General features: G+C 38.7%; 1 protein-coding gene across 1 annotated transcript in view; it reads left to right on the top strand.

The window, feature by feature from the left end:
• CCDC149 (coiled-coil domain containing 149) overlaps nt 1–21,581 on the top strand; it is a 42,278-nt gene extending 20,697 nt beyond the window's left edge. The window contains exons 6-11 of the mRNA XM_010007304.1: nt 1,430–1,502; nt 2,825–2,909; nt 3,986–4,130; nt 10,482–10,558; nt 15,624–15,731; nt 20,998–21,581. Coding sequence (XP_010005606.1) covers nt 1,430–1,502; nt 2,825–2,909; nt 3,986–4,130; nt 10,482–10,558; nt 15,624–15,731; nt 20,998–21,581 — 1,072 coding nt within the window. The remainder of the gene's footprint in view (nt 1–1,429; nt 1,503–2,824; nt 2,910–3,985; nt 4,131–10,481; nt 10,559–15,623; nt 15,732–20,997) is intronic.
• Nucleotides 21,582–21,807: the final 226 nt, after the last annotated feature.

The raw sequence follows: 21,807 nt of genomic DNA, 5'->3' as shown, positions 1-21,807 counted from the left end.
CAACCCTTCCCCTACAACAAGCAGTGTATTGCTTTAACAGGACATCAGGAAGCCAGTCGCAACAAAAGTTTAAAGAAAAGATATCCAAGAGCTTTTGGTAATTTGTTTTGTCTGTTTAGTTCCTCCTGTAGCTAACCATCAATTAATATTGAGAAAGTTAGGCTGCAGGACATTACCAGTGTTTTATTTGGCTACAGAGATGTTAGTGATCTTCCCAAATAGAGCTAAAAAAGAAAGAGGAGAAGTGCAGACCTTTTTATTCCCATGACAGTATGACACAAAAAGCAAGAATATTAAAAAGGAGTGTCTTCAGAAATCCATAGTGAGCTGTAACGGGCTAATCTTGGATTGGAAACAGGGACTTTGAGTACCCTGAGTTAACAGTTTTGGATATAATTCTCACCACAGGGAGAGGCTGTCAACATGGAGTGATTTGCCAAAAAAAGTTGCTGGTGAAATCACCCATGTAGATATTCTTGTCACTTCTTGGGAAAATAATGTGTTTTGTGGTCTCTTCTGAGATCGACAGAGAGGAGTCGCTGACAGAGCCATAGCAGGTACCACCCTTAATGTCAACAAAAATAGATCCTGTGAGACACTTCCCATTTACAGAGACTTATGCTTCATCTAGCAAAGTGTAATACCAGAGGCATTACTTCCTCCCAGCAGCTCCAGGTTTTTTTCTGTTTTGTGTGGCCTACTGAGTTCTGTATCAATTTAAGAGCTCTGCTCCTCTGACAGTGATACCATTTTTTTTCTCTAGGATAGTTAAATTGTCACAAACCCTAATACAGTTGCAATTGCACTACATGAAAGAGAATATTTTATAAACCCTTTATATAGGAAAAATATTTTTCCAATGTGGAAATAGCCATCTAATCCAAGTGCATAAACTCTGTTAGGAAGAACTGTACTATCTCAGTTAACTGTGTACCATTTTTCAAGACTACTATTAAAATTTCTACTTTGTGATTGCTAATGGGAAGTGTCATGTAAGTGATGGATAATGCAATGCATAAGTTCTGCATGGTTGAGTCTTGTGTGAACATATTTACAGATCTTCATGTGTCCATCTCACAAACATTCAAGTACAGAGGACATGAGTAAATACCTCCTTACTATATCTTCTAGACATAAATATATCCTTTTAGCTTCCCTCTCCAAAAACCTAAGGACCAATATAAAATGGTTGTACAACATGCTTAACAAATAAAACAGAAGGGCAGCCTCTTTTTCTGATGCAATTTGTTTCCCTGTTCAAAGTTTTATGGGGTCAAGAGCAGTGAGATTGTTATTTTATCCCTCACAAAACTGCAGAGGGAAAAGAACACTGCATAGTTCAGAGAGAGGACATTGCAAATAGTAAAGAGGAGCGCTTGAGGCAGCACTTGAAGATAGCATGAAGTACAGCAATACATTTCCTTTTCAGGTATCTCCAAGAGAGATTGAAACAACTTCAAGAGGAAGTCAACCTTCTTAAGTGTAATATTACCAAATATAAGGTAGGATCCTCTCAGTGTATCATTTAAACAGTGCTTCGTTGTTCATGGAGGTTATTGTTCATTCTGATGTTCATATGCTTTTAAAATAAAAAATTTTGTCTCCAAAGAAAAATCCACTATTAACTTTCTGACAGTATGTGCACATACTACATGCTTAGTCTTACTTGTAGGCTTCTTAGCTGATGTTGTACAAAGGGATACCCACAAAGTGTATTTTTAAAAATTAATTAAATACCTTTTTTAAGTTCTGTGGGAGAACGCTCCTTCTGCAAGGGGGGTAATGAGCCTTCCAGCCTGCTGGTAGTTGAAATGGAACAGGTCACACTGTGTGTTGTGAATGACTGCAACTGTGTTGCCATCACAAGCAGGTCTTGTCTCCTTGTCCCATAATGGCCAAACTAGATCTGTCTTAATGATTGCTAAGTCTTAATTGTTCTTCCATTTCTGGGTCAAGATATATGCTGTTTTGCATGAAACCTTCAGGACCGAATCATGAGACCAAAATATTTTTGCTGTTCCCTGAAGTCAAACACTCTTTTTTTCTTCTGCAAGTGATTTTGGGCTGTGAGAGGGGAGGGCTGTTTGTCAGGACATGAGAAGGATTGTCTTAAAGTGGTCAATAGGACTTCTTAACCATTTAGATCACTATAAAACAGTCACAGCACTAATTGCTTTTTGTGCATGAGCAAAGCTTCTCAGAGTACCAAGTTCATTTCAGTGTCTGTTCATGCTTATGACTTGGGTCTCTCACAGCACTAGTTAGTTTATCCGTGAGAACTGAGCACCTTGGTGGTCTGATGGGTTCCACTGAACTGTAAGTGGTTTGGAAGACTTGTAATTCTGTATCATGGTTGTTCTGCTGCTAATTCCTGAAAATCAGTATTTGCTACTAAAAGGGCTTTTAGAAACCGACAGAAGAGTTTGAGCTTTTGCTTTGAAGCCTATCCAAAGAAATGCTGGAGGAAGTCTGATTTTGTTCCCAACTGGTACTCCCTACAGGATACTGCAGTATCTTCAATGGTACTCATTAAATCATTAAAAAATAGGCACATCTTTAAAATGTATTGGGGCAAGTAGGTGGGAGAGACTTTGATAAAGTGATTGCAATGAGACAGAATGGGTCTTTGTAACATTGCAAAGACTGTTTGGGGTGGAGAATAATAATCCAGAAGAGTTGCACTTCCATAGGTTACTATGGTTATAAGCTCCAGGCCCTGTACAGTTGTACTGACACCAAAATCCAAATTTCAAAATTCTTTACTCCTAATGCAAGGATTTGTTGGCTACTGGTTTTCTAAATAAGATATTTGTTATTTCCTCAGAATGCACTAGAAAGACGAAAAAATTCAAAGACTCATGGTAGATCCAGTAGCAGTGCTCTGACTGGAGTCCTGTCTGCAAAACAAGGTATTGCAGCGTATAGGCATATATGCAGTGGTGTTGCATATCTCATTTAATTCCTTCCATCTTACCTCTTAATTTCAGTAACCCTTTCCTCACCAACCAAACAAAAATCTTTCTTCTCTTTCTTATTTATTATTATGTGCTAATTTTTGTCCTTTTCTCAGTTGACTTGACAACATAAAATTTGCCCCTTGCATAATGCTTCTCCTTCTGTTACTCTTTTTGCCATTCATTCCTTTCCCCATCACTTATATCAAGTTTTTTTTAATCTCTAAACCTCTCTGCAACTCTGACCCTGACAAATCACTTTTTTATTCCTCTCTTTGCTCTGCTAACAATGGCAATCACAATTCATATTACAATGAAAAATAGACTCTGTGGTAGAAGAGAGGGCCCTAAGTCAGGTTGCTCTCGGAAGCTTTTACATTCAGATGTTTTGCACAAAATCCCTTTGTCCCATGTTTCTTCATGGAATTGCAAAATGGAACAATCTCTTTATCCCCCTCCAAAGAACGTGTCAAGATTCAGAAAGAAAGGAGAAAATTCTTTGAGCCAAAAAGTATGCCCATCACCCTACTGTTTAGGTGTTGATGTATTCAAACATACCCATGAGATCAGTGGTATTTGTCATGGCACGTTTAAACTCACTTTTTTTTTTAGACTTGTCTTTTGACCACTTCTCCATGTACTTGCATACAGATACAGATTTAGCTGTAGAATAATGAGTTTCTTTCCTTCTGAACATAAATAATTTTCCAAAAGCAGAATTAAGTTAGCAGATGGGTCTGCCTATACTTGTTCTGGCAATTGCTGTTGTAGGGAACAGTCCATCTTCTCTCCCCCGTAGAATAACAATCAGCTGACAAAGCCACCGTATTTGTGCCAGCTATATTTATATATATTATGTTATGTTATATTGTATTGTATTATAATTTCTGGTCTTTAGGCTTTGTTTGTTGAAGGAAAAAAAATATGTATTCATTTAAGTAATGAGAACAGTTCTTTAATGCTAAATAAGTGTTTGTGTCACATCACTGTGTGTGAGAAACCAAAACTCATTTGTTTTTTTAACGTTATAGTCCAAGAGTTGTTGTCAGAGGATCATGGATGTAGCCTACCAGCCACACCACAGTCCATTTCAGATCTCAAATCACTGGCCACTGCATTGCTGGAGACTATCCATGAAAAAAACATTGTCATACAACACCAACGGCAAACCAACAAGTAGGTGGCATGACTTCTAAGTAAAATAGAATTTACCAAGCTATGGAAAAGTCAGTTTCGTGGGAGTTCCAGGGAAATGAGAATGAAGGTTCATTTTCACAGAAAATGCATTGACTTTGTTAACCGGTGGGTTCTTTAGTTTTTAAGGACAGGTATCTGTTACCTCCAGCCCAGGCTGGTGACTGACCATTGACCCCCAGATTGTGTTCTTTCTTCCCACAAGTGACTGGTACTTTTCACAAGTAACTGGTGATGGAACAAGGGAAGTTGCCTCAAACTGTGCCAGGAGAGGTTCAGACTAGACATGAGGAAGAACTTTTTCACTGAAAGGGTTGTCAGACATTGGAACATGCTGCCCAGGGAGGTGGTTGAATCACCATCCCTGGATGTGTTTAAAAGTCGTCTAGATGTGGCACTTGGGCACATGGCTTAATGTTGGACTTGGTAGAGTAGGGCTAATGGTTGGACTCAATGATCTTGAAGGTCTTTTCCAGCCTAAGTGATTCTGTGGTTCTGTATATGTTTAGAGAAAAATTACACTTCCATGATAAAGTTGGGGTTGACAGTGACCTGTTTGTCTCTGCTAGGCAAGGATTGGTTTGGTGCTCAGGTTTCAGTCAAACCATAATAACACAGAGGGGACTTGTAGCAGGTAGTCTGTAGGGAGGCTAAAAAGAAGCTGCGGAGAGGAAGGACATCAGTGAACTGAAGGAGAAGCTATATGGTAATTGGTTGTTAATGTAGGAATTTGCTAATGAACACTGGTGGGAATAGTAAATGTTGCATCTAAGAAAGATTTAGTGTAATGTTTTTCACAGGCTAATGGCCTGTGTGTCATACAAATGATAACTGTTGCTTCTACAGTTACTTTTCCAAAAGTTGTAGGGGATAAACATTGTTGGATTGCAACTGTATTATTACTTTTTTAAATTTGAACTGAACTTTCAAGGAGAATTTGTTTACTCTGAGCTGTTCTGCTCATCAGTAGAATTCTTTGTGTCTAGCACAGCTCCTGTCATGGCAGAATATAATATTTTTGACACATTTTCTGACATTCTGGTATTATTGTCCTTACTCACTCTGTGCAAATCAGAGCTAGAGAGTGTTGCTTGATTCTGGTTTTTTTTTCCTCTTTTGTTTTTTTTCTTAACACTGAGTCACGACTGGTAATCAGAGGTTATTCAGGCTTCTCAAAAGCACATCAGGACCAGATGCCAAAAACAGGCAGACATCTTCCATGAAAGGAAGGAGTAGTACTGAAGTAAACTGTATTGCACTAGAATAGATGTTTCATTTTGAAAATGGGTAACTCTGATACTAGGCAGACTCCACTGCATAATTCTTAGTGGTGTAGCAACAGAAGTGGAGAAGCAGTTTATAGCCACTCTTAATACTCTTGAGAAAGCAAATGCTTAATCAGCTAAAGGGAGACTAAAGCTGTGCAAATGTAGCCCAGATCTAACTGATGGCAGCTCAGCCAATTTGTGCCTGTAAGTGTGCCATGTAATGCGAGAGGCGTTTCTGCACTGAGCAGTGCTAGTGAAGGGCTCACACCTACTTGCTCCCCTCTTACTGCTAATTCAACATCAGAAGGAGAATATCTAGAGAAAAACTTTTGTTATTCCAGGTATAACCCACCTTTGCCTTTTATGTCCTCGTACTGTGTAATTACCTGATGTTCTAATTTGCATACACTTGCCTATAGCCGTAACAAACTTCTTGCATAATTTTATATCTCTCTTTGATCACATCAGTCTCTTGGCATCCCTCAAATATATCATTGCAATGGTGGCCTTACTTTCTGATACCACTGTCTCTGCTTTTAACTACTGAATATGGGTTTTCTTGAGATAAGCCTTCACAAAGAGATACGATTCTCTTGTCTTCCTGCCCAACTGGTCTTATATAACTACAGGAGTAGAGATGGGATGTTTGCACAAACTAATATTCTGTGCCTAATAGAAGATCAGATCTTAGAGGGAGGTGGCAGTCCACATCTCTCCCAAGTCATGAGTGTGCTCAGAGCTGAAGAGTTGTGTTCAGTTCAGAATGCTTCAGAGATAAAAAAAGATAGACAACTCCTAGGCAAGTTGACTGGAGGGCCTCAGCAACACTCCTATGTGGTATGCTCATTCTTTTTGTCACCTTTGGCTTTAGCTGGATTTAAGAAGCCTTTATAGAGCTAGGAGGAGTGGGAGCTACTTCAGATAGAAACATTGAAGAGACAGAGGCTTAAAATGAAAAAGGGAAATGCAGGCAGGACATCAGGGAAAAACATTCTTTATTTGAGATGCATTAGCTGGTTGTTGGGGGCACTTATTTGCCATGGAAAAAGTTACAAGTAAAGACTGCTGACTTCAGAAAATGAGGAAGAAACTGCGCACCTGTCAGAGAAGGTTAGAAGTGAGACTGAGATCAGTGCACAAGACAGGTCCATAAACTGGTGATTGTTGAAAATGCCTTCTTCTGTTGAAGACATTCCAAGTGGGAAGTTGAGCAGTATGTGGGGCTAGAGAGAATTGTAAAGACAAGGGTTTAATGTAAATCAGAAGGTAGAAGTTTTCTCCTTCACCCCTCCATCCTGTTTGCCTGTCTTTCTCTGTGCAAAGAGCATGTTTGGAGAACACAGTTACTCTTTCAGATTGTTGTTTGCAGGAGGTGAGATTTTGGGCTGGTTGTTTCATTCAGGAAGGAAGTTCTGTTTTTGATATTTGATAGACTATTGACCTATTAGTGATTCTGTTACCATTAAATTAGACTTTTCAGATCATATTAAATTATTTGGCTCCAACTGGTTAACCTACTCTGAAATCAAAACCTCTTTTGTTGCTTCCAGATTGAGATATGGCTACATAACTTTACAGTAGAAGAATGGTAGATCTGCTTTCCAATTAACTGAAGCAAAAACAAGACAGTGGATTTTTTTACATAGATCAGAATTTGGATGTGCTGTTGAAGTCGACTCTGCTGTTACACTGTTGTCAAAAATGTCCATTGCCACTTGCTTTTGGAACAGACAGACTATTATTATTGCCACTTTCCCACCTATGTGGCATGATAAAAGGCTGTGGGATTATGTGCCTAGGAACAAGTGGGCTAAATCCAGTCTTTAATTATTTTAGCCTCACTTTAAGGAAAAATATTTTTTTTAAAGAAAATGGGTCATTTTCCCCAGGTGATTGGTAGCTACTGCTGCTAAGTTTAAATAATGTCCTGTGTTTTTCCTCACAAACAGATCATCTTAATTTGAAAATGCAGCTGGAAATGAATTCTGTATGCAGTAGTGTGTTGCAAGATTAAATAGTTACATAAATGCTAAAATAAACAGCCCTAACCCTGCCTAGCAAGTGGATACAAATCTTTTTGTCTTCTACCAGCAATAAACTGTTTATTACATGTTCTTTCTAGTGCAATTTGTTCCTGAAATTGCTAACACCCGTGCAAGCCAGATCAGTGTAGAAGTTGCTCTGCTGCTTAGACTTGTTGCACTACTTTTAAGATTTCTAGTGTGTGCAAGTTTGATCATGACCAAAATTACAAAGAGGATTTTGTCAGTCTGTAACTGAGTGAATATTTGTGATGTGTAGGACTAGATACATGACCCTGGCAGTCCCTATCTACAGACATTAGGGAGCTTCTATATTCAGGTGGGAGCATTGCTGCAGTTACCTAAACAACAGTTTTCTGTAAGAACTTATTCTGGAGGGAGGTTTAGACTGATTTCCTTGTTGCATTAGACACATGACCAGAGGACAACAAAAATAGCTGTTGGCACCTTTGTCCATGATTCTTTTTTAGTCAAAGGATCTGGTCCATTATGGCTAGAGATAAAAATATGTATTAGGAAATTTGATGCTACCAACCCATGCGGCCCCTTTAAAAATACCTGCAGTTCCAGACCTCCACAGCTCAGTCTTCCCACAGCACATGCAGAGGTTGCAGATTATCTGGAGATCACAGGGGGAGGGAAGGAAATGTGATAAACCACGCTGTGTTTGGGATTGTTTATATGTATCTTTTTCAAAAAATGTTTCTATAATAATTCTCAGCTTTATATGAGGTTCATTTCACCCATACCTGTCTTCAGATAATGTGGTCTGGAGCTACCAATGTACACTGAATGTATTTTGCTCTCTTTCTAAATGAAAGGAGCAGGGTTCAGTATTGTCTTCTCTTATTGCCAGCCATTATTCTGAGCTCTAGAATGATCCTTCTGTGTGAGAATCTGCAACGAAGGTTACAAAATAGCTCAGCGCCTCTTCTGAGGATCGAGTAGGAATTATCAGGATATATTTGCTACAAAACCTTTAGAAATAGTGTGGTACAGCTGATAAATGAACTATAAATTTTAAGAGAAGCAAGAGGAAATGACTCTGCTACTGTTGACTGAGTAACAAAAGCAGTAGCAATAACTGAACTTGATGCAGAGGGTTGAGTTTCTTTCTGTGATAAGGCTAGCTAACAGGGAGAGCACTGTCCTTCTCCCCTTTTCTGTCCTGGAACTACTGGTGAACTACTTAAGAAAATAATAAGGACCTTTTCTTTTCCTGGCAGAATTGCTAAACTTGTGACCCATTTGTGGTAACAATCATTAGCCACATCAATGTTTTGTCAGCTTCCTGGCTGAGCTAACATGATGTGGAAGAAGTCTTGCATCGTATCTGTTCCCTGCCCCTCTAAGCTAGGGGAACTCCACATCCTTCAGCTGACACTTGGTGAGACCTTATTTAGGGTGACAAGAGTGTCCAAGGTAGAGCTTCTTGAAGGTTGCTCTGTGCCTTTCTCCATTACCTATTGCTTTGTACTGCAAGAGCATAGCTGTTGGATGTCAGGCCATACACTGGGAAATTAAAATAGAGTCCGAGTCTCATACCAGACAGAAGCATTCTGAAAATGGAATCTGGACTTTTACAATTTTGATTGTAATTGGAGAAGACAGTAATAGACCCATCATAACCATGGTAACCTGTTTGGTTACTGAGTTTCAACAGGGTAATAAACATAACTGCTTCCAAAGTCTTCCTCTCAGTGCTTTCTTTGATATTTATTATAAGCTTTCTCTTTCGCTTTTACATTCTTTCTCTCATCTTGATATTTTTGTAATCTTTAAAATACTGACAGGCTTTTATTGTGTCATTGCAGAGCTCTCACAGTAGAGGTTTAAAAAATACCATCCTTGTTAATCAGTTTTTCTAGTCCCTTTGATATTTGCTGGGTTTGCTGTTCGTCGTGTCCTTCCCAGATTCTGCCGTCTTGTCAGTAATGACATTCCCAGTGTGCTCAAATGTCTGCAGTGTAAAACCCTTGCTGGAGAGCACACAGTGCAGTATTACACAGCTCTGGTGAGCATGGGAAGATACTATTGCCTTGCTGTGTTGTGATATGCTACTTCTCAGCATCCAGTTCAAATTTAACTGACTTATCCTGTTGCTGTAATTTGATGAGTAAAACTTGCTGGCCATTATCTCTGCTGTCATGTTTAGAATTGCTGCCTCGTCTAGGTTTCTCAGTCTACTGAGTATTGTTTGGGATTTATTTAAAGACTTCTGACTCTAGGAGTCTTGCTGTGCCTGTGAGACAAACATTTTCAAAAACTCATTGGAAAAAAGACCTTTCTTTGCAAGACAGAAATCTCTCTTTTGATCTGGGGAGAGAAATAAGACTAAAAGTTTAATCATGCAGGAGAGCTAGCTGCAAATAGTATTTGTAGGAGTCAGATAACAAAAGAAGAGATGACCCAAGAAATGCAGTGAAAACTAAGAGTGGATGATAAAGGTGCTGAAGAGCTTGAAGCTTTTTAACAAAATAGAAAACAGAGTTCAGCACTGAAAGAAAGGATGAAGCAGAAAAGATATTCCTTGCCATTTAAAGCAATCTTAGTGATAGGACTAGGCCACAATTGTGTCTTAGAACTTTAAGATCAACCTAGATGTTTTCTTGAGTTTTCCATATTTTGTCTGCATAGCTTTTAGATTTTGGTTCTAGCTGCAGAGAAAGTAAAAGTAACTGTGGAGAGAGATTTGTATGCAAATAAATAGAAATACTGTGAGTTCTTATTCTTTGCCTTTACTGAAGGACAAAGGTTCAACATCCAGTATACCCTAGACCTTGTTTGTTTTTTTTAAACCATAGGATAGATCAGACAACTATATTGAATTTTTTTCTTAACTCTGGGAGAGATTGCTATTAGTGAAAAGAGATTACTGTATACAGGTTTACTGCACTAGGTAAGGAACAAGTTAAAAATTCAGCTACAGTCATGTAAGCAGTTGGGCTTTGGTTATCTTACTCTAACAAGCAACCTCATCTTAGCTGAATGTCCCTGGCTTTTTTTTTTTTCTTTTTCCAAAGAATTCTAGGTAACCGAGTAGCAGAACTAGAAAAGAAATTAAGAACTTTGGAAATTGCTGGCTTGTGGAGTCTTCCAGGTTAGTGAAAATTCAAGAGAATAGCTTGCATTATTTAGTTTTCAAGGGTGTGTTTGCATTTAATAAAAGCTTGGATATGATTTTTCTAATGACAGGTGCTTTGGGAATTTGCTGTTCAGCACATTTACAAAATTAAAAACCTCTAATAAATGTTAAGCTGAAAACAAAAATCACTAGACTCTGAAACCAAACATGTATACTGGGAAAAAAAAAAAATTAAATACTGGAAATAATCAAATTGCCTTTATAGTCTGGAGACAGAAAGAATGGAAGTATTTTATTTCAACAGTTGTATAAAAGGGTACACAAAATATTAGCCATTCTGTTTTTCAAGAAGTTTTATTTATTTGTTTTGTACTTATAACTTCCATTTATTTTATTGCTGTATTTTTAATGTTTTTCTGTAGAATCATAAATTCTGAGAAATTGGAAATGTAAATGATCTTAAATTTTCTAATTCATCTCTCCAGAACAGGTTTACTCCCTGTAGCATCTTAAGTATTTTATTTGGTTTTGAATTACTCAAGTAATGGGAGACTAATCTGCTTCTTAATAGACCTCACTGTTAGGAAAATATGCAATATTAAATTTACATTTACTTTTTCCTACTTTTCTTTCCACTGCACCTAATTGTGTTTTCTTTAGCTGCTGTAAATTATGCTGCTCCATTGTTGGTGTTCGCATCATTAGGCTTTGTTGTTTAAAGCTTCCTATCAGTACTGCTAGGGGTGGGGATGTAGCATGGTTAAGGTGTCTAGTTTTTTGGCTCTGTGTTTTTTCTGCCTGACCTTTTCATCTAGAATAAAATACGACAAACCTGACCAGACCTCCTGACACATGCTGTTCAGCCATTTGGCCCGATGTGGTGTGTTTCCACTTTGGCTTGCCTGTTGTTGGCGTTCTCAGTCACCTTTCTGGAGCTGGCTCTCCTATTGATGCTTTCCAGAAATGAAGGTCCCAAATTTCTTTCCCTGTGTTATTGCTCAGTTAGTCACCTAACATATGTATTGTCCCTCCTCACAGTCTCCAAAAGATGTAGGTGAAATATTTGTCTAAGGCCTTGCTAATGCGTTTTTGTGCATTAGTAAAAATGTGTATCGTAATCTCACCAGTATAAAGCACTGTGGAGTTTTCTTTCAAAAACAGTGTTCCATGAAGTGAATACACTAATAAATGCAGCATTTCTAATCTTTGCAAAATGTATTTTAAAAAATGGAATGGTGGGAACTTCTTGCACCATTGTTGGTCTGTGTAGGTAAGACATCAAACTAATGTGTATACAATAACAACTGTCTCTTTCCTTCCTTTCTTTTGCTGCCTGAAGGCCTGAGCTACAATGTCTCAGTGGGATTTGGGAGTAGGTTCTGTTTGATGTATATTTTTAGTAACTAATTTTAGCAGTATGTTAAATATTGTCACTGCATGAAAATAAATGGAAATGTTATTTAACACTTTTATATCCAACAGATAAGGATGTTCAGTCAAGCAAGTTAAATGACCGTAAGAGAACAGAGACTGCTCTACAAGAGAACTGCTTTAATTGAGGAAAATAGTAGGAAAATATGATCTTAAATAGTTGTAAAGGAATTTCACACTGGATTGCTAGTTCAGTTGAGCCCCAAGGCTTGTTAATTTGCTGCTTGCTTTTTAAATCAAGAGTGCAGTTTTGCTTCCAAGTGCATTCCAGTCCCAAGGTGGTCAGAAGGAACCTTGCAACACCTGGTGGGTCACCAATTTTCTTTTCAGAGTGTAGAAAGCTTCCACTCCATAAAACAGCAGCATGTAACAAATAGTGTGGGAACTATCACAGTGACTTCCCAGCTGAATGTTGGCTTGGGTGAAGGGGCAGAACACATAGAGTATCTCATCTAGTCAGTCTTAAATCCAGAGAGAAAAATTACTATTTGGCTGTGAGCTGAACTTCTCTTCTTTGGAAAAAATACACAGATGAAAACTAGTGTTCACTGTAGCACTGAATTATATGCACATTATGAATTGCACATTTTTAATCTGAAGTTAATGTTCCTACTTATGCATTATTGTCCATGTAATAACATCTTTTGTGACCATGATATTAATATCTTCCTAATGGTGTTAATAAATTATGTTAATACACTTTATCCTGTTGAAGAAAGAGCTCAACCACTTCAAATTTTTGGTTGGGTGACATTTGTCACCTGCTTTTTGAGCAATGTATGAATTAACTATGGTAATGTAAATCAAGAGGAAACATTTAATTTCTGAAAAGGTGAAACTGGTAGGATACTTTGTTTTCTGTAGAAGTTTGCCTACCTCAGACTTTAGCTTCCCCTGTTTGGAAGATGGGCTTTAATTAAACTACTCTGTTGCAAGGGTCATTGCTGGGAAAAAAGCAAGTTTGGGCATAGATTAGGCTCTTGATTTTCTTTCTATGAGCCTACTTGCCTTTGAAAAGGCAACAGAGAATGTAATGGTCACAGAAGCATTTAGTTACTTCCTTTGTCCTAGGTACATTGTGATTCAAATCTGCATGCCTATGTTGAGGGAGTTAAGTAATAATACATAGTAAACACCACCTTACTCCTCTCACAATCTGATGTCACTAGACATCTGTGGGGGTTTTTTAATGTCATTTCCTGAAAATTCCAGATTTCCACTGAAAAAAAAGAAAAGGCTAAGAAGAGAGCTAACCATGATTCAACCTTTTTTTGTCTGGGATGATAAAGTTTCGGTGCTGCCTCTTGCTCTGCAGTAATGAGTGTGGAGCAGAGGCAAGGTAGAATTAATGGGCTCAGTAGCTGCTGTGGATATAGCCAGTTACAGCAGTGTAGAGTGCAGCAGGAATACCTAACCCTGGAAAAGAAAATGAAGAATTTACTACTATTGAAAACATTTTTGTCTGCTTATTTTGAGATCTGTATACTTTTCACTAAGTCCTTGGAAAAATTCATTCAACAGAGGAATACAAATCTATTTAAGTTATGAAATTGACCGTACATGGCAGATAATTGAAATTCCATCTGTGCAATCCAGCTTTGGATCATGATTCACAGAATATGGTGCAGCAATACCCCCATGTCTCTCCTTCATGAGTGTAATGTGAGTCACCCTTAATAAATAATCATGTATCAGACTCTGTGGGCCACTTCTGTTGCTTAGATGTGTGGATACTGAGCTTAGCTCTATTTTCTCTAACCAAGTTGATTTTCAGAGAAAAATGTCAAAGTGAATGTGTTGACTGTATAAATGCTGGCTGCAAGTCAAGAAGTTTCTTTTTTGAAGCTTGTCTTGCAATCTTCAGGGATTTTAGCTCAGGCTTTATTTTTTCTGTTAAAAAAAAAAAAGACAAAAAAAAAAAGAAAAAAACCTTTGCTTTCTACTGTTAAAGTCCTCCCCCTATCCCCTTCTATATTCATAATCTTTTTTAATTTTACATCCTCTGTTGGATTCTTTTGCATCTTTTTTGATATGTGGCTACTTTTAACTGTATATTAATATTGATTGGATGTTTTTATACCACTAGCTCCCTGTATGATTTAGTTCTTCCAATACAAAATTCCTTCACTGTTACGGGAAAGTGCATTCTTCCTAGGGGATTTGCATTTTGAAATAGCCATTAGATTGGTTTTGCCTTTTTTTTTTTTTTCCTTCATTTTAATTAATATTGCCTTACAGTGGAGGAGTTCTCCACTTTCCAGTTAGTTAATACTATTTTTTTATTACTTGCTATGCTGAAGGCAAAGTTCAGGTACATACTTGACAAGGGGCTCAAAAGTTGACAAGATCCATGTTTCAAAAGTATTAATGCATTTGTGTTGCTGCAGTGTATACCTCAGCCTGTTAAGGACATAAAACTGTCATTAGTACTTTCAGGATCAAGGTACTTACAGACAGTACTTTCAAAATTATTTAGGGATTGGGATAGTCCACTTAGACTCCACAGGAACAGCTTGCCTTTCATTATTTCTTAGTAGGTATCAGAACTTCCTCAGAGCTGGATTTATTCCAGGTATCTTCTGACCTGGTGCTCTTTTGAAAGTCTTTGTCTTGGATGGGTGATTAGATTTAGGATGTTGCCTTAAGGTGAAACGTACAAACAGATTTAGAGGGGAGAAGCGGTTGTTACATAAATGTCCATTCTTATGGAGATAAATAGAGCAGCACCGTGCTGCCTCCCCAGCCATTACTTACCAGTTGGCAGTTGTTCTGGAGGCCACAGAAACATCACGCTTAGCTGATCTTGCACATTTCCTGCCATTTCCCTTCTAGGTTTAAGGTAGTGTCAGTCACTAAAAACATGAGCATCCTGAACAGTGGAAGACTTCCTAAAGGATCTGCAGGTGTTGCTTTCTGTATTGCTAAAATTTGTAAAATGGTAAAAACTAGGCATCTACAGCAGAGTCCTCAGTTGAAGTTTCTTGCACTATTTTGTCTACAAAGAGCCGGAAAATTGCCCTTTTCTATCTGGCTTAAAATAAAAAAAAAAAGCTCAGAAATGTTTCTGGAATTTTCATATTAAAATCCCTCCTTTTCTTCAGGAGCTTTTGTGCTCCCTCAGTTCTTAGTTACGCTAATCTTGTGCTTTTTTTTAAGGGAGCATTGTAGGATAATATGTGTGTGAGTCTGTAGTGTAAAACTACATACGTGGTACAAGCAGGTTCATCACTGAGGCAGAGTAGTAGAGAATAAAGAGTCAGTGCTGAACACTTGCTGGTAATAGCGTGCAAATCTTTGTTTACTCTTTGTTTACTCTTTGTAAAGCTTTTGGTATCATCTGATTATTAATACTCTGAATTGAAAGCTAATTTTGAATAGAATTTGCTGCATACAGCTCATGGTCTTCCTTCAAAATCTGTCCTTCACTCAGTACTGTGGGTAAAAACATACACTATTTCTTTATTTTACTTACATCTTCCATCTACGGTAGAGTGTATGTTTTTCCATGCTGTAGAATCATTTGAGATGCTTTTCCTCTTCTGTACTATTCAATAGCATTGCAACAAAATTGAAAGATATGTTTTAATATCATTAGTGCACAATGGATGTAATTGGTGGGTTAATAGTTCTAACACTTTGATTGTTTCAGGTGGAAAGGATACCATAACATTCAGTGATCCACCCTTGCCTGTTACACAGCGGTCCATGTCACCTCTGTTAGCGTTTACTGATAAGACAGAGAAAACAGAAGTACAAGGTGAGCACCTGGAACATAAGCAACTTGATGAGAGCTGAGCACTCATTTCTTTCAAAATAAAAAGTAATAAATTGTCATGCTGGGATAGCAGAAGGCAAAGTTTCAGTGGTCACAGGGATTGAATAAATCATCCACAAGTAAAATAGATAGATGGTCCCAGTACAAATAGCAAAAAAGCAACTGAAAAATGGCTGTTCTTTTGCACAGGGCTAGGGATCAGGTCTTACACCTCAGAGAATTTTCCTGCCAGATAACTTGATACTGCGAAAAGTTATTCATGCCATCTATGTTACAGTTAACTGCCTCTTGCTCTTTCTCCCTCAGTTAAAATGCACAGTAGGAAATCAGTCTGTGGAACTGGCTGAGCACATTCCTGCGTTGTAGCTGATACCTAGACGAAAGGGTTCCTGATTGTGCTCAATAAATTGAAATACCTTACTCATTTTCCCAGAGAAATTTACTAATTTTTTTATAGTTTTGCATTTGTTTCGTTAAAAATCCTTCCCCACTAGCAAGCTTTAACATCTGCAGGGTCAAGCTTAACTTTATTTGACAGTAGCAGAAAGATAGTGTTTTGCTGATAACCTTGATTTTTTTTTTGTTAGTTTTTATAATGGATGGTAGATGGATTATTATGCTTGCCTATCAGCATTTGGATAAGCTCTTTAATGGGTAAAACATTTTGGTATGCCCAGATCTTACTCAGCTAACCATGAAGCATCATAAACAATTTATTTGTTAGTCCTGAAACTAAATAGATTGTGGCTTAATTTTGACTTTATTATCCATGTCATCATCTGATAAAACTTGACAGCCACACTGATGATTTTTATAATCTCGATCAGCTGGGTTTTTTGCTAAAAATAAGAAGTGAAACTGTAGTGAATGGTTCTCCAGTGAGTAATAATAACTCATAAATATTCATGTTTTTGACTGCTTAATCATTGATTTTTAATTAAATTTGCAGTTACTGAAAGTCTTTGCTTGGTGGTATTATGCTCTTTCCTTTACCTGTTTGTTCTAGGTGAGGTTGGTATTACAGTTTTGATTAAAGCCTGCCTGTCAAATCTCATCAGACCCTGCTTCTGTTGCTTTGCAACACTGCCAAACTTTAGCCCTGGGCTCTCCATGCTGGGTTTTCTACTTCAGCTGATTTTTTTAAATGTCAGCCAAATAATTTTTTTGCGTTAAATGTTGATGACCACAGGTTTTTTGTGGCTTTTTTTCTTTGTTGTTTCATTTTGGTTTGTTTTTTAAATATGCAAGCATCTACTATATCTATAATTGAAAGGAATTTGAAATCTGGGGAAAAGGCTTCCATCCTGAGAAAACAGGCTGGAGTTTTTACCCCATTCTAAACCATTCACTTTCAAATGTGGTCCTGCACTTGGGCCACAACAACCCCCTGCAATGCTACAGGCCTGGGGAAGTGTGGCTGGAAAGTGTCTGGCAGAAAAGGACCTGGGGTTCTAATTGACAAGCGGCTGAATATGAGCCAGCAGTGTGCCCAGGTGGCCAAGAAAGCCAATGGCATCCTGGCTTGTATTAGAAATAGTGTGACCAGCAGCAGTAGAGAGGTGATTGTCCCCCTGTACTCAGCACTGGTAAGGCCACACCTGGAGTATTGTGTCCAGTTTTGGGCACCTCAATTCAAGAGAGATATCAAGGTGCTGGAGCGAATACAGAGGAGAGCAACAAAGCTGGTGAAGGGCCTAGAGAATCAATCTGATGAAGAACACTTGAAGGAGCTGGGAATGTTTATTTTGAGAAAGAGGAGGCTGAAGGAAGACCTTATCAGTCTCTACAACTACCTGAAAGGTCATTGTAGGGAGGTTGGTGCTGGTCTCTTTTCACAGGTAATTAGTGACAGAAGAAGAGGGAATGGCTTCAAGCTACAACAGGGCAGGTTTAGACTGGACATTAGGAAAAAAAAATTCACAGAAAGAGTGGCTAGACACTAGAATAGGCTGCCCAGAGAGGTGTTTGAGTCCCCATCCCTGGATGTGCTTAAGGGTCGTTTGGATGTGGTGTTGGTGGATATGGTTTAGGGGAGAACTTTGTAGAGTAGGCATGATGGTTGGACTCGGTGATCCCAAGGGTCTTTTCCAACCTGAATAGTTCTATGATTCTATTATTCTATGAAATATCATTGCTAAAAACAATGAAAAACAAGCCAGTTACTCTGATGAGCTTTCTTTGTGCCACCAATGGTGGTAACGCTCTGCATGCACCATTCTTTCAAGATAATGTAAACCTAGATGGAAAAAACAGTTGGAAAAAGCAGAGGAAAAGAAGGCTGAGATCAGGACTCTCAAGTCATCGGCATTTTGGAGCTGCCATCCTCCTTCTGAAGCCTGGAAAGGAAGCAGTGTGTTTTCAGGTGTAGGGCATGTCCCTGTGCTTGAAGTCACACAGCTCCTGAGTCACCGTCAGGTTTGACAACAATGCTCTCGATCCCCTCCCCATCCCACCCAGGTAGGGAAGGAGAGAGAGAGAGAAAAAGAGAGAGACTTGGCTGGATTGCAAACTAAACTACACAGCTTTAATTAAAAACTAAGGATACAAGAAAATATATACAATTATATACAAATATGTTAAGATATGGGCAAAAGCCTCTCACCTCCCCCCACCCCCAGGAACTCCCACAGCATCTCCTGAGCTGTGAACAGTCCCGAAGAATCCTGGAGCTGCTGGAGAAAGTGGAGAGTGATGAGGGTCAGGAGAGCTTGAGCCTGGGGGTTGATGGTGATGGACGGACGGAGTCCTCCCTGGACGCTAGTCATGGATTGAAGAGAAGGGAAGAAGAAGCAGGAAGGAAGTTGTCTTCTATGATCTCTGACCTTCCTCAGCTTACGTAGATATATGGAATGGAATATCTCTGGCCAGTTTTGCTGTCTAACTCAGCCTCCTACAGGGGGGTCATAGATCTCCCCATAGTGTCTGAGCCAACAGAGAAAGATGTGACCTTGAAGACCCAGCAGTTACAAAAACATTCCACTGTCTTACCAGCTTTAGTTAGAACACACTGTTGCTAGTTAAAAGAAAACTCACTGAAGGAAAAAAAATAAATCAGAAAGGAAAACTGGCTTCATCCTGGCTCAAACCAGGACAGTCACCTTTTTGTGGCCCTCTGTATAGGGAATGACTATCTTAAGAGTTCGGTACATATTGCAGTTTTTCATCTACACAGTGTTCCTCCATAATCAGAGGGAACTTAGTAGCTGGGTAGAACACAGGAATGTGTACCCTCTGCCTTCACTTACCAAGCAAGTATGCCCTTGGTTTAAAAGTATTGTAAAGAGAAAACCAAACCCACTTTTATTATCCTATTAGTTGTATGATCAGTTGAGTTAAAATATTTGATAAGCAGAATAGCAATTCTTACATAGATTTAAATACTAGGCTTGATGTTACATCAGTCAGCTATGGTCCTTTAAAAAGTACAATTGGTATTTGGAGCCTGTTTGGCCAGGGAAACGTTTTTAGCCTTTGCACTCATGTACATTCTTTATCAGAACTTCCTGTAATATATCGAATGTTGGTCTAGATAGATCTACAGATAATCAGAGGGCTTTTCTTTGGCTTTTAAAATCTAATCTATCTGCTTACTCTGATCTCATCAAGGCCTGATTTAGTCTGTACTTGTTACTGTTCTTTCAGTTTAGCTGCATGCTAGAAGTCTGTAGGATATACTGTGCAGTTCCTATGTGAAAATGCACAATGACACAGTACAATTATATGAATTAAAGACTGTCTTGTGCCACCAAATCTCACTTTATCCAATGCACAGGATAGATAGTGTCATGGGATATATTGTACTTGAGCTTAACAGCTGCTAATTCAGGTTTTTTTCCTCCTCATTGTTGAGTGCATTGTTCCTCCTGTATGGCCTGTGTGCTGTTATAAACATTTCCTTAAGACAAAATTACTGTTTTTCAGTGCACTTTTCTCTGGTGTCCTAGTGCTTTGAAACAATGTATCTTTAGAAAATTGCAGCAAGGTGGTGGGATCACTATCCCACTGTAGAAGGAAGAAACTGAGGCACGCAAAGAATAGGGCAGAATCTCTGTTAATTTTGAGTGCAAATTTGAGGTACATAAGTTTTGGCTCTTCTTGGAGCACTTTGAGTGTATATGTTCAGATATAGAACAGGAGCACGGCAGTACTGTGAATCAAGCTCCGAGGTTTCCAGATAATGAGGATTAGATCCAGTGGGTGATCAGCTCTTTGAAAGTTAATTTATCCCTGCCCTTTCCACTGACTTAAATTCCAGCTCTTCCGGGTAGCATTCTTAGCATCCTTAATAGTAGTAAGAGTGTTGTTCCCTTCATGCCAACCCCTTGTCTCACTCACTGATCGGCTCCCAAATTACAAATGAGGTGGGTCTGATAGAGACAGTAAGCTCCTCTATTGTGTAGCTCTGATCCCTGCAGCCGGGCTGGCCTGTGCAGTGTGTGAGGCTGGATTCCTGTGAGAGAAATAGAGTAAGTGCTCATACACTGAAAGGTAATGCATATGCATGACAGGAGTCATTTTAAGCTGTTGATGCAGCCAGCATTCCCTGATTTTTCTTACTTGACTTTGCAAGCTTATTTTCAATGAGGCTTTTTGTCCTGAACTGAGATGAGGACAGATTTTCTGTTTCATAAAGCTGTTTGTTTACACATTGGTGTTTTTGTTATTCTGACACTTTGTTCATTGTTTGCCTTTTGGTATAATGGTATATTTAATTTTTTTCACTGCTGCTTTGTTTTATGCTGTTACCCAAATTAGAATAATTTTTTATGTTAGGAGAAATGTTACAGGGCCAAACCCAAAACTTCATTATTGGATGAAAGCCTGTGAAAAGCTCAAAATTAATGAAGCTTGTGTTAACCACTGAAAGTGGTAGTAATGTGGGGATTAATGTTAAGCTGTGCCAGAAATTTCTGTAGCTGAGTCCCTTGCTTAGACTTGATATTCCTTTGAAAAAGTTTGCCTCACCCTGCTGTTTGTTCTCCAGTATGGTATCAACTATGACTCTTTTAGAGTTGTTTGTATTAGGGTAAGACAGGCTCCAAAAGGGGGCAAAAGCAGCAAGAAGCTTAGTGTTGATTTCTTTTTATCTAAGAAATGGGCCTGAGATGGGATAGGGAATCACTCTTAAAACTCCTTACCAAGGTAAACATGTCTGTAGTCTGGCAGTGGTAGTGATGGTCTTCAGGTCGGTTATGTAATAAATACCTGTGACTGATTAGAGCATTTTGCTGTTCCATTTCTCTTCCAGCAGAACAGAAGGGAAAACATGATGAAACTTGTGCTGTTTCAAGTGAACTCCTGGCTCCAGAGGGAACACGCTTAAATAATAGAAACCAAAATAAACATTTTTATTCTTCGTTACCCCAGTTACCTTCCGAGAAAGAAGAAATAAACAAGCTTGAAAGTCAGATAATTAAACTGACAGAGCAGGCAGTTGCAGAACTGGAAGGGAAAAGAGCAGGCACTTCCACAGAGGAGCAGAACACAGTCGATGGAACAGACCTTAATGTTTCATCTGAGGGAGAGTTCCCACTTTCCAGCCCTGATCCATTTGACCCCACAGATCCCTCAAACTCAGAGAACGAACAAACAGCTGAAACTGAGGCCCTGAAAGACAATGACCAAACCTCAGAGAGTGACTGTGAAATTACAAATGAAGGAGGGGATCAAAATAGCAGCATCGTGGATGTGGTGCATACTGAGGACCCTGGAAGGCACAGAGGGCTTGGTCCACACACAAGTAACAGCTTTGAGGAGCTCCCTGAATCTGAGAACAAGAAGCCATCTGATTCTGCTGAAAATTGTGAATATTTGGATAACAGTTTGGCTTGAGGTATGAAATCCAGGCTCTCAAGCATCTCATTGTAATCCTTTTGCTGTTTTTAATTTTGCAGTGATATTGCTGCTGCAAACATGACTGGTGAAACAGTGTGCCATAGGGTTGATTTTTACATCCACCTGCTAATATGTGTCTAAGAAAGGTGTTTCTCTGTTAGTTTTGGCTATAGTGTACCAAAAATATAAATTACCTTAGGAGAGGTTTAATAATTTTGAGTCT

Source organism: Chaetura pelagica, unplaced genomic scaffold (assembly GCF_000747805.2).
Source record: "Chaetura pelagica isolate M959 unplaced genomic scaffold, ChaPel_1.0 scaffold261, whole genome shotgun sequence".
NCBI lineage: Eukaryota > Metazoa > Chordata > Aves > Apodiformes > Apodidae > Chaetura > Chaetura pelagica.
This window is presented reverse-complemented; position numbering and strand designations above follow the sequence as displayed.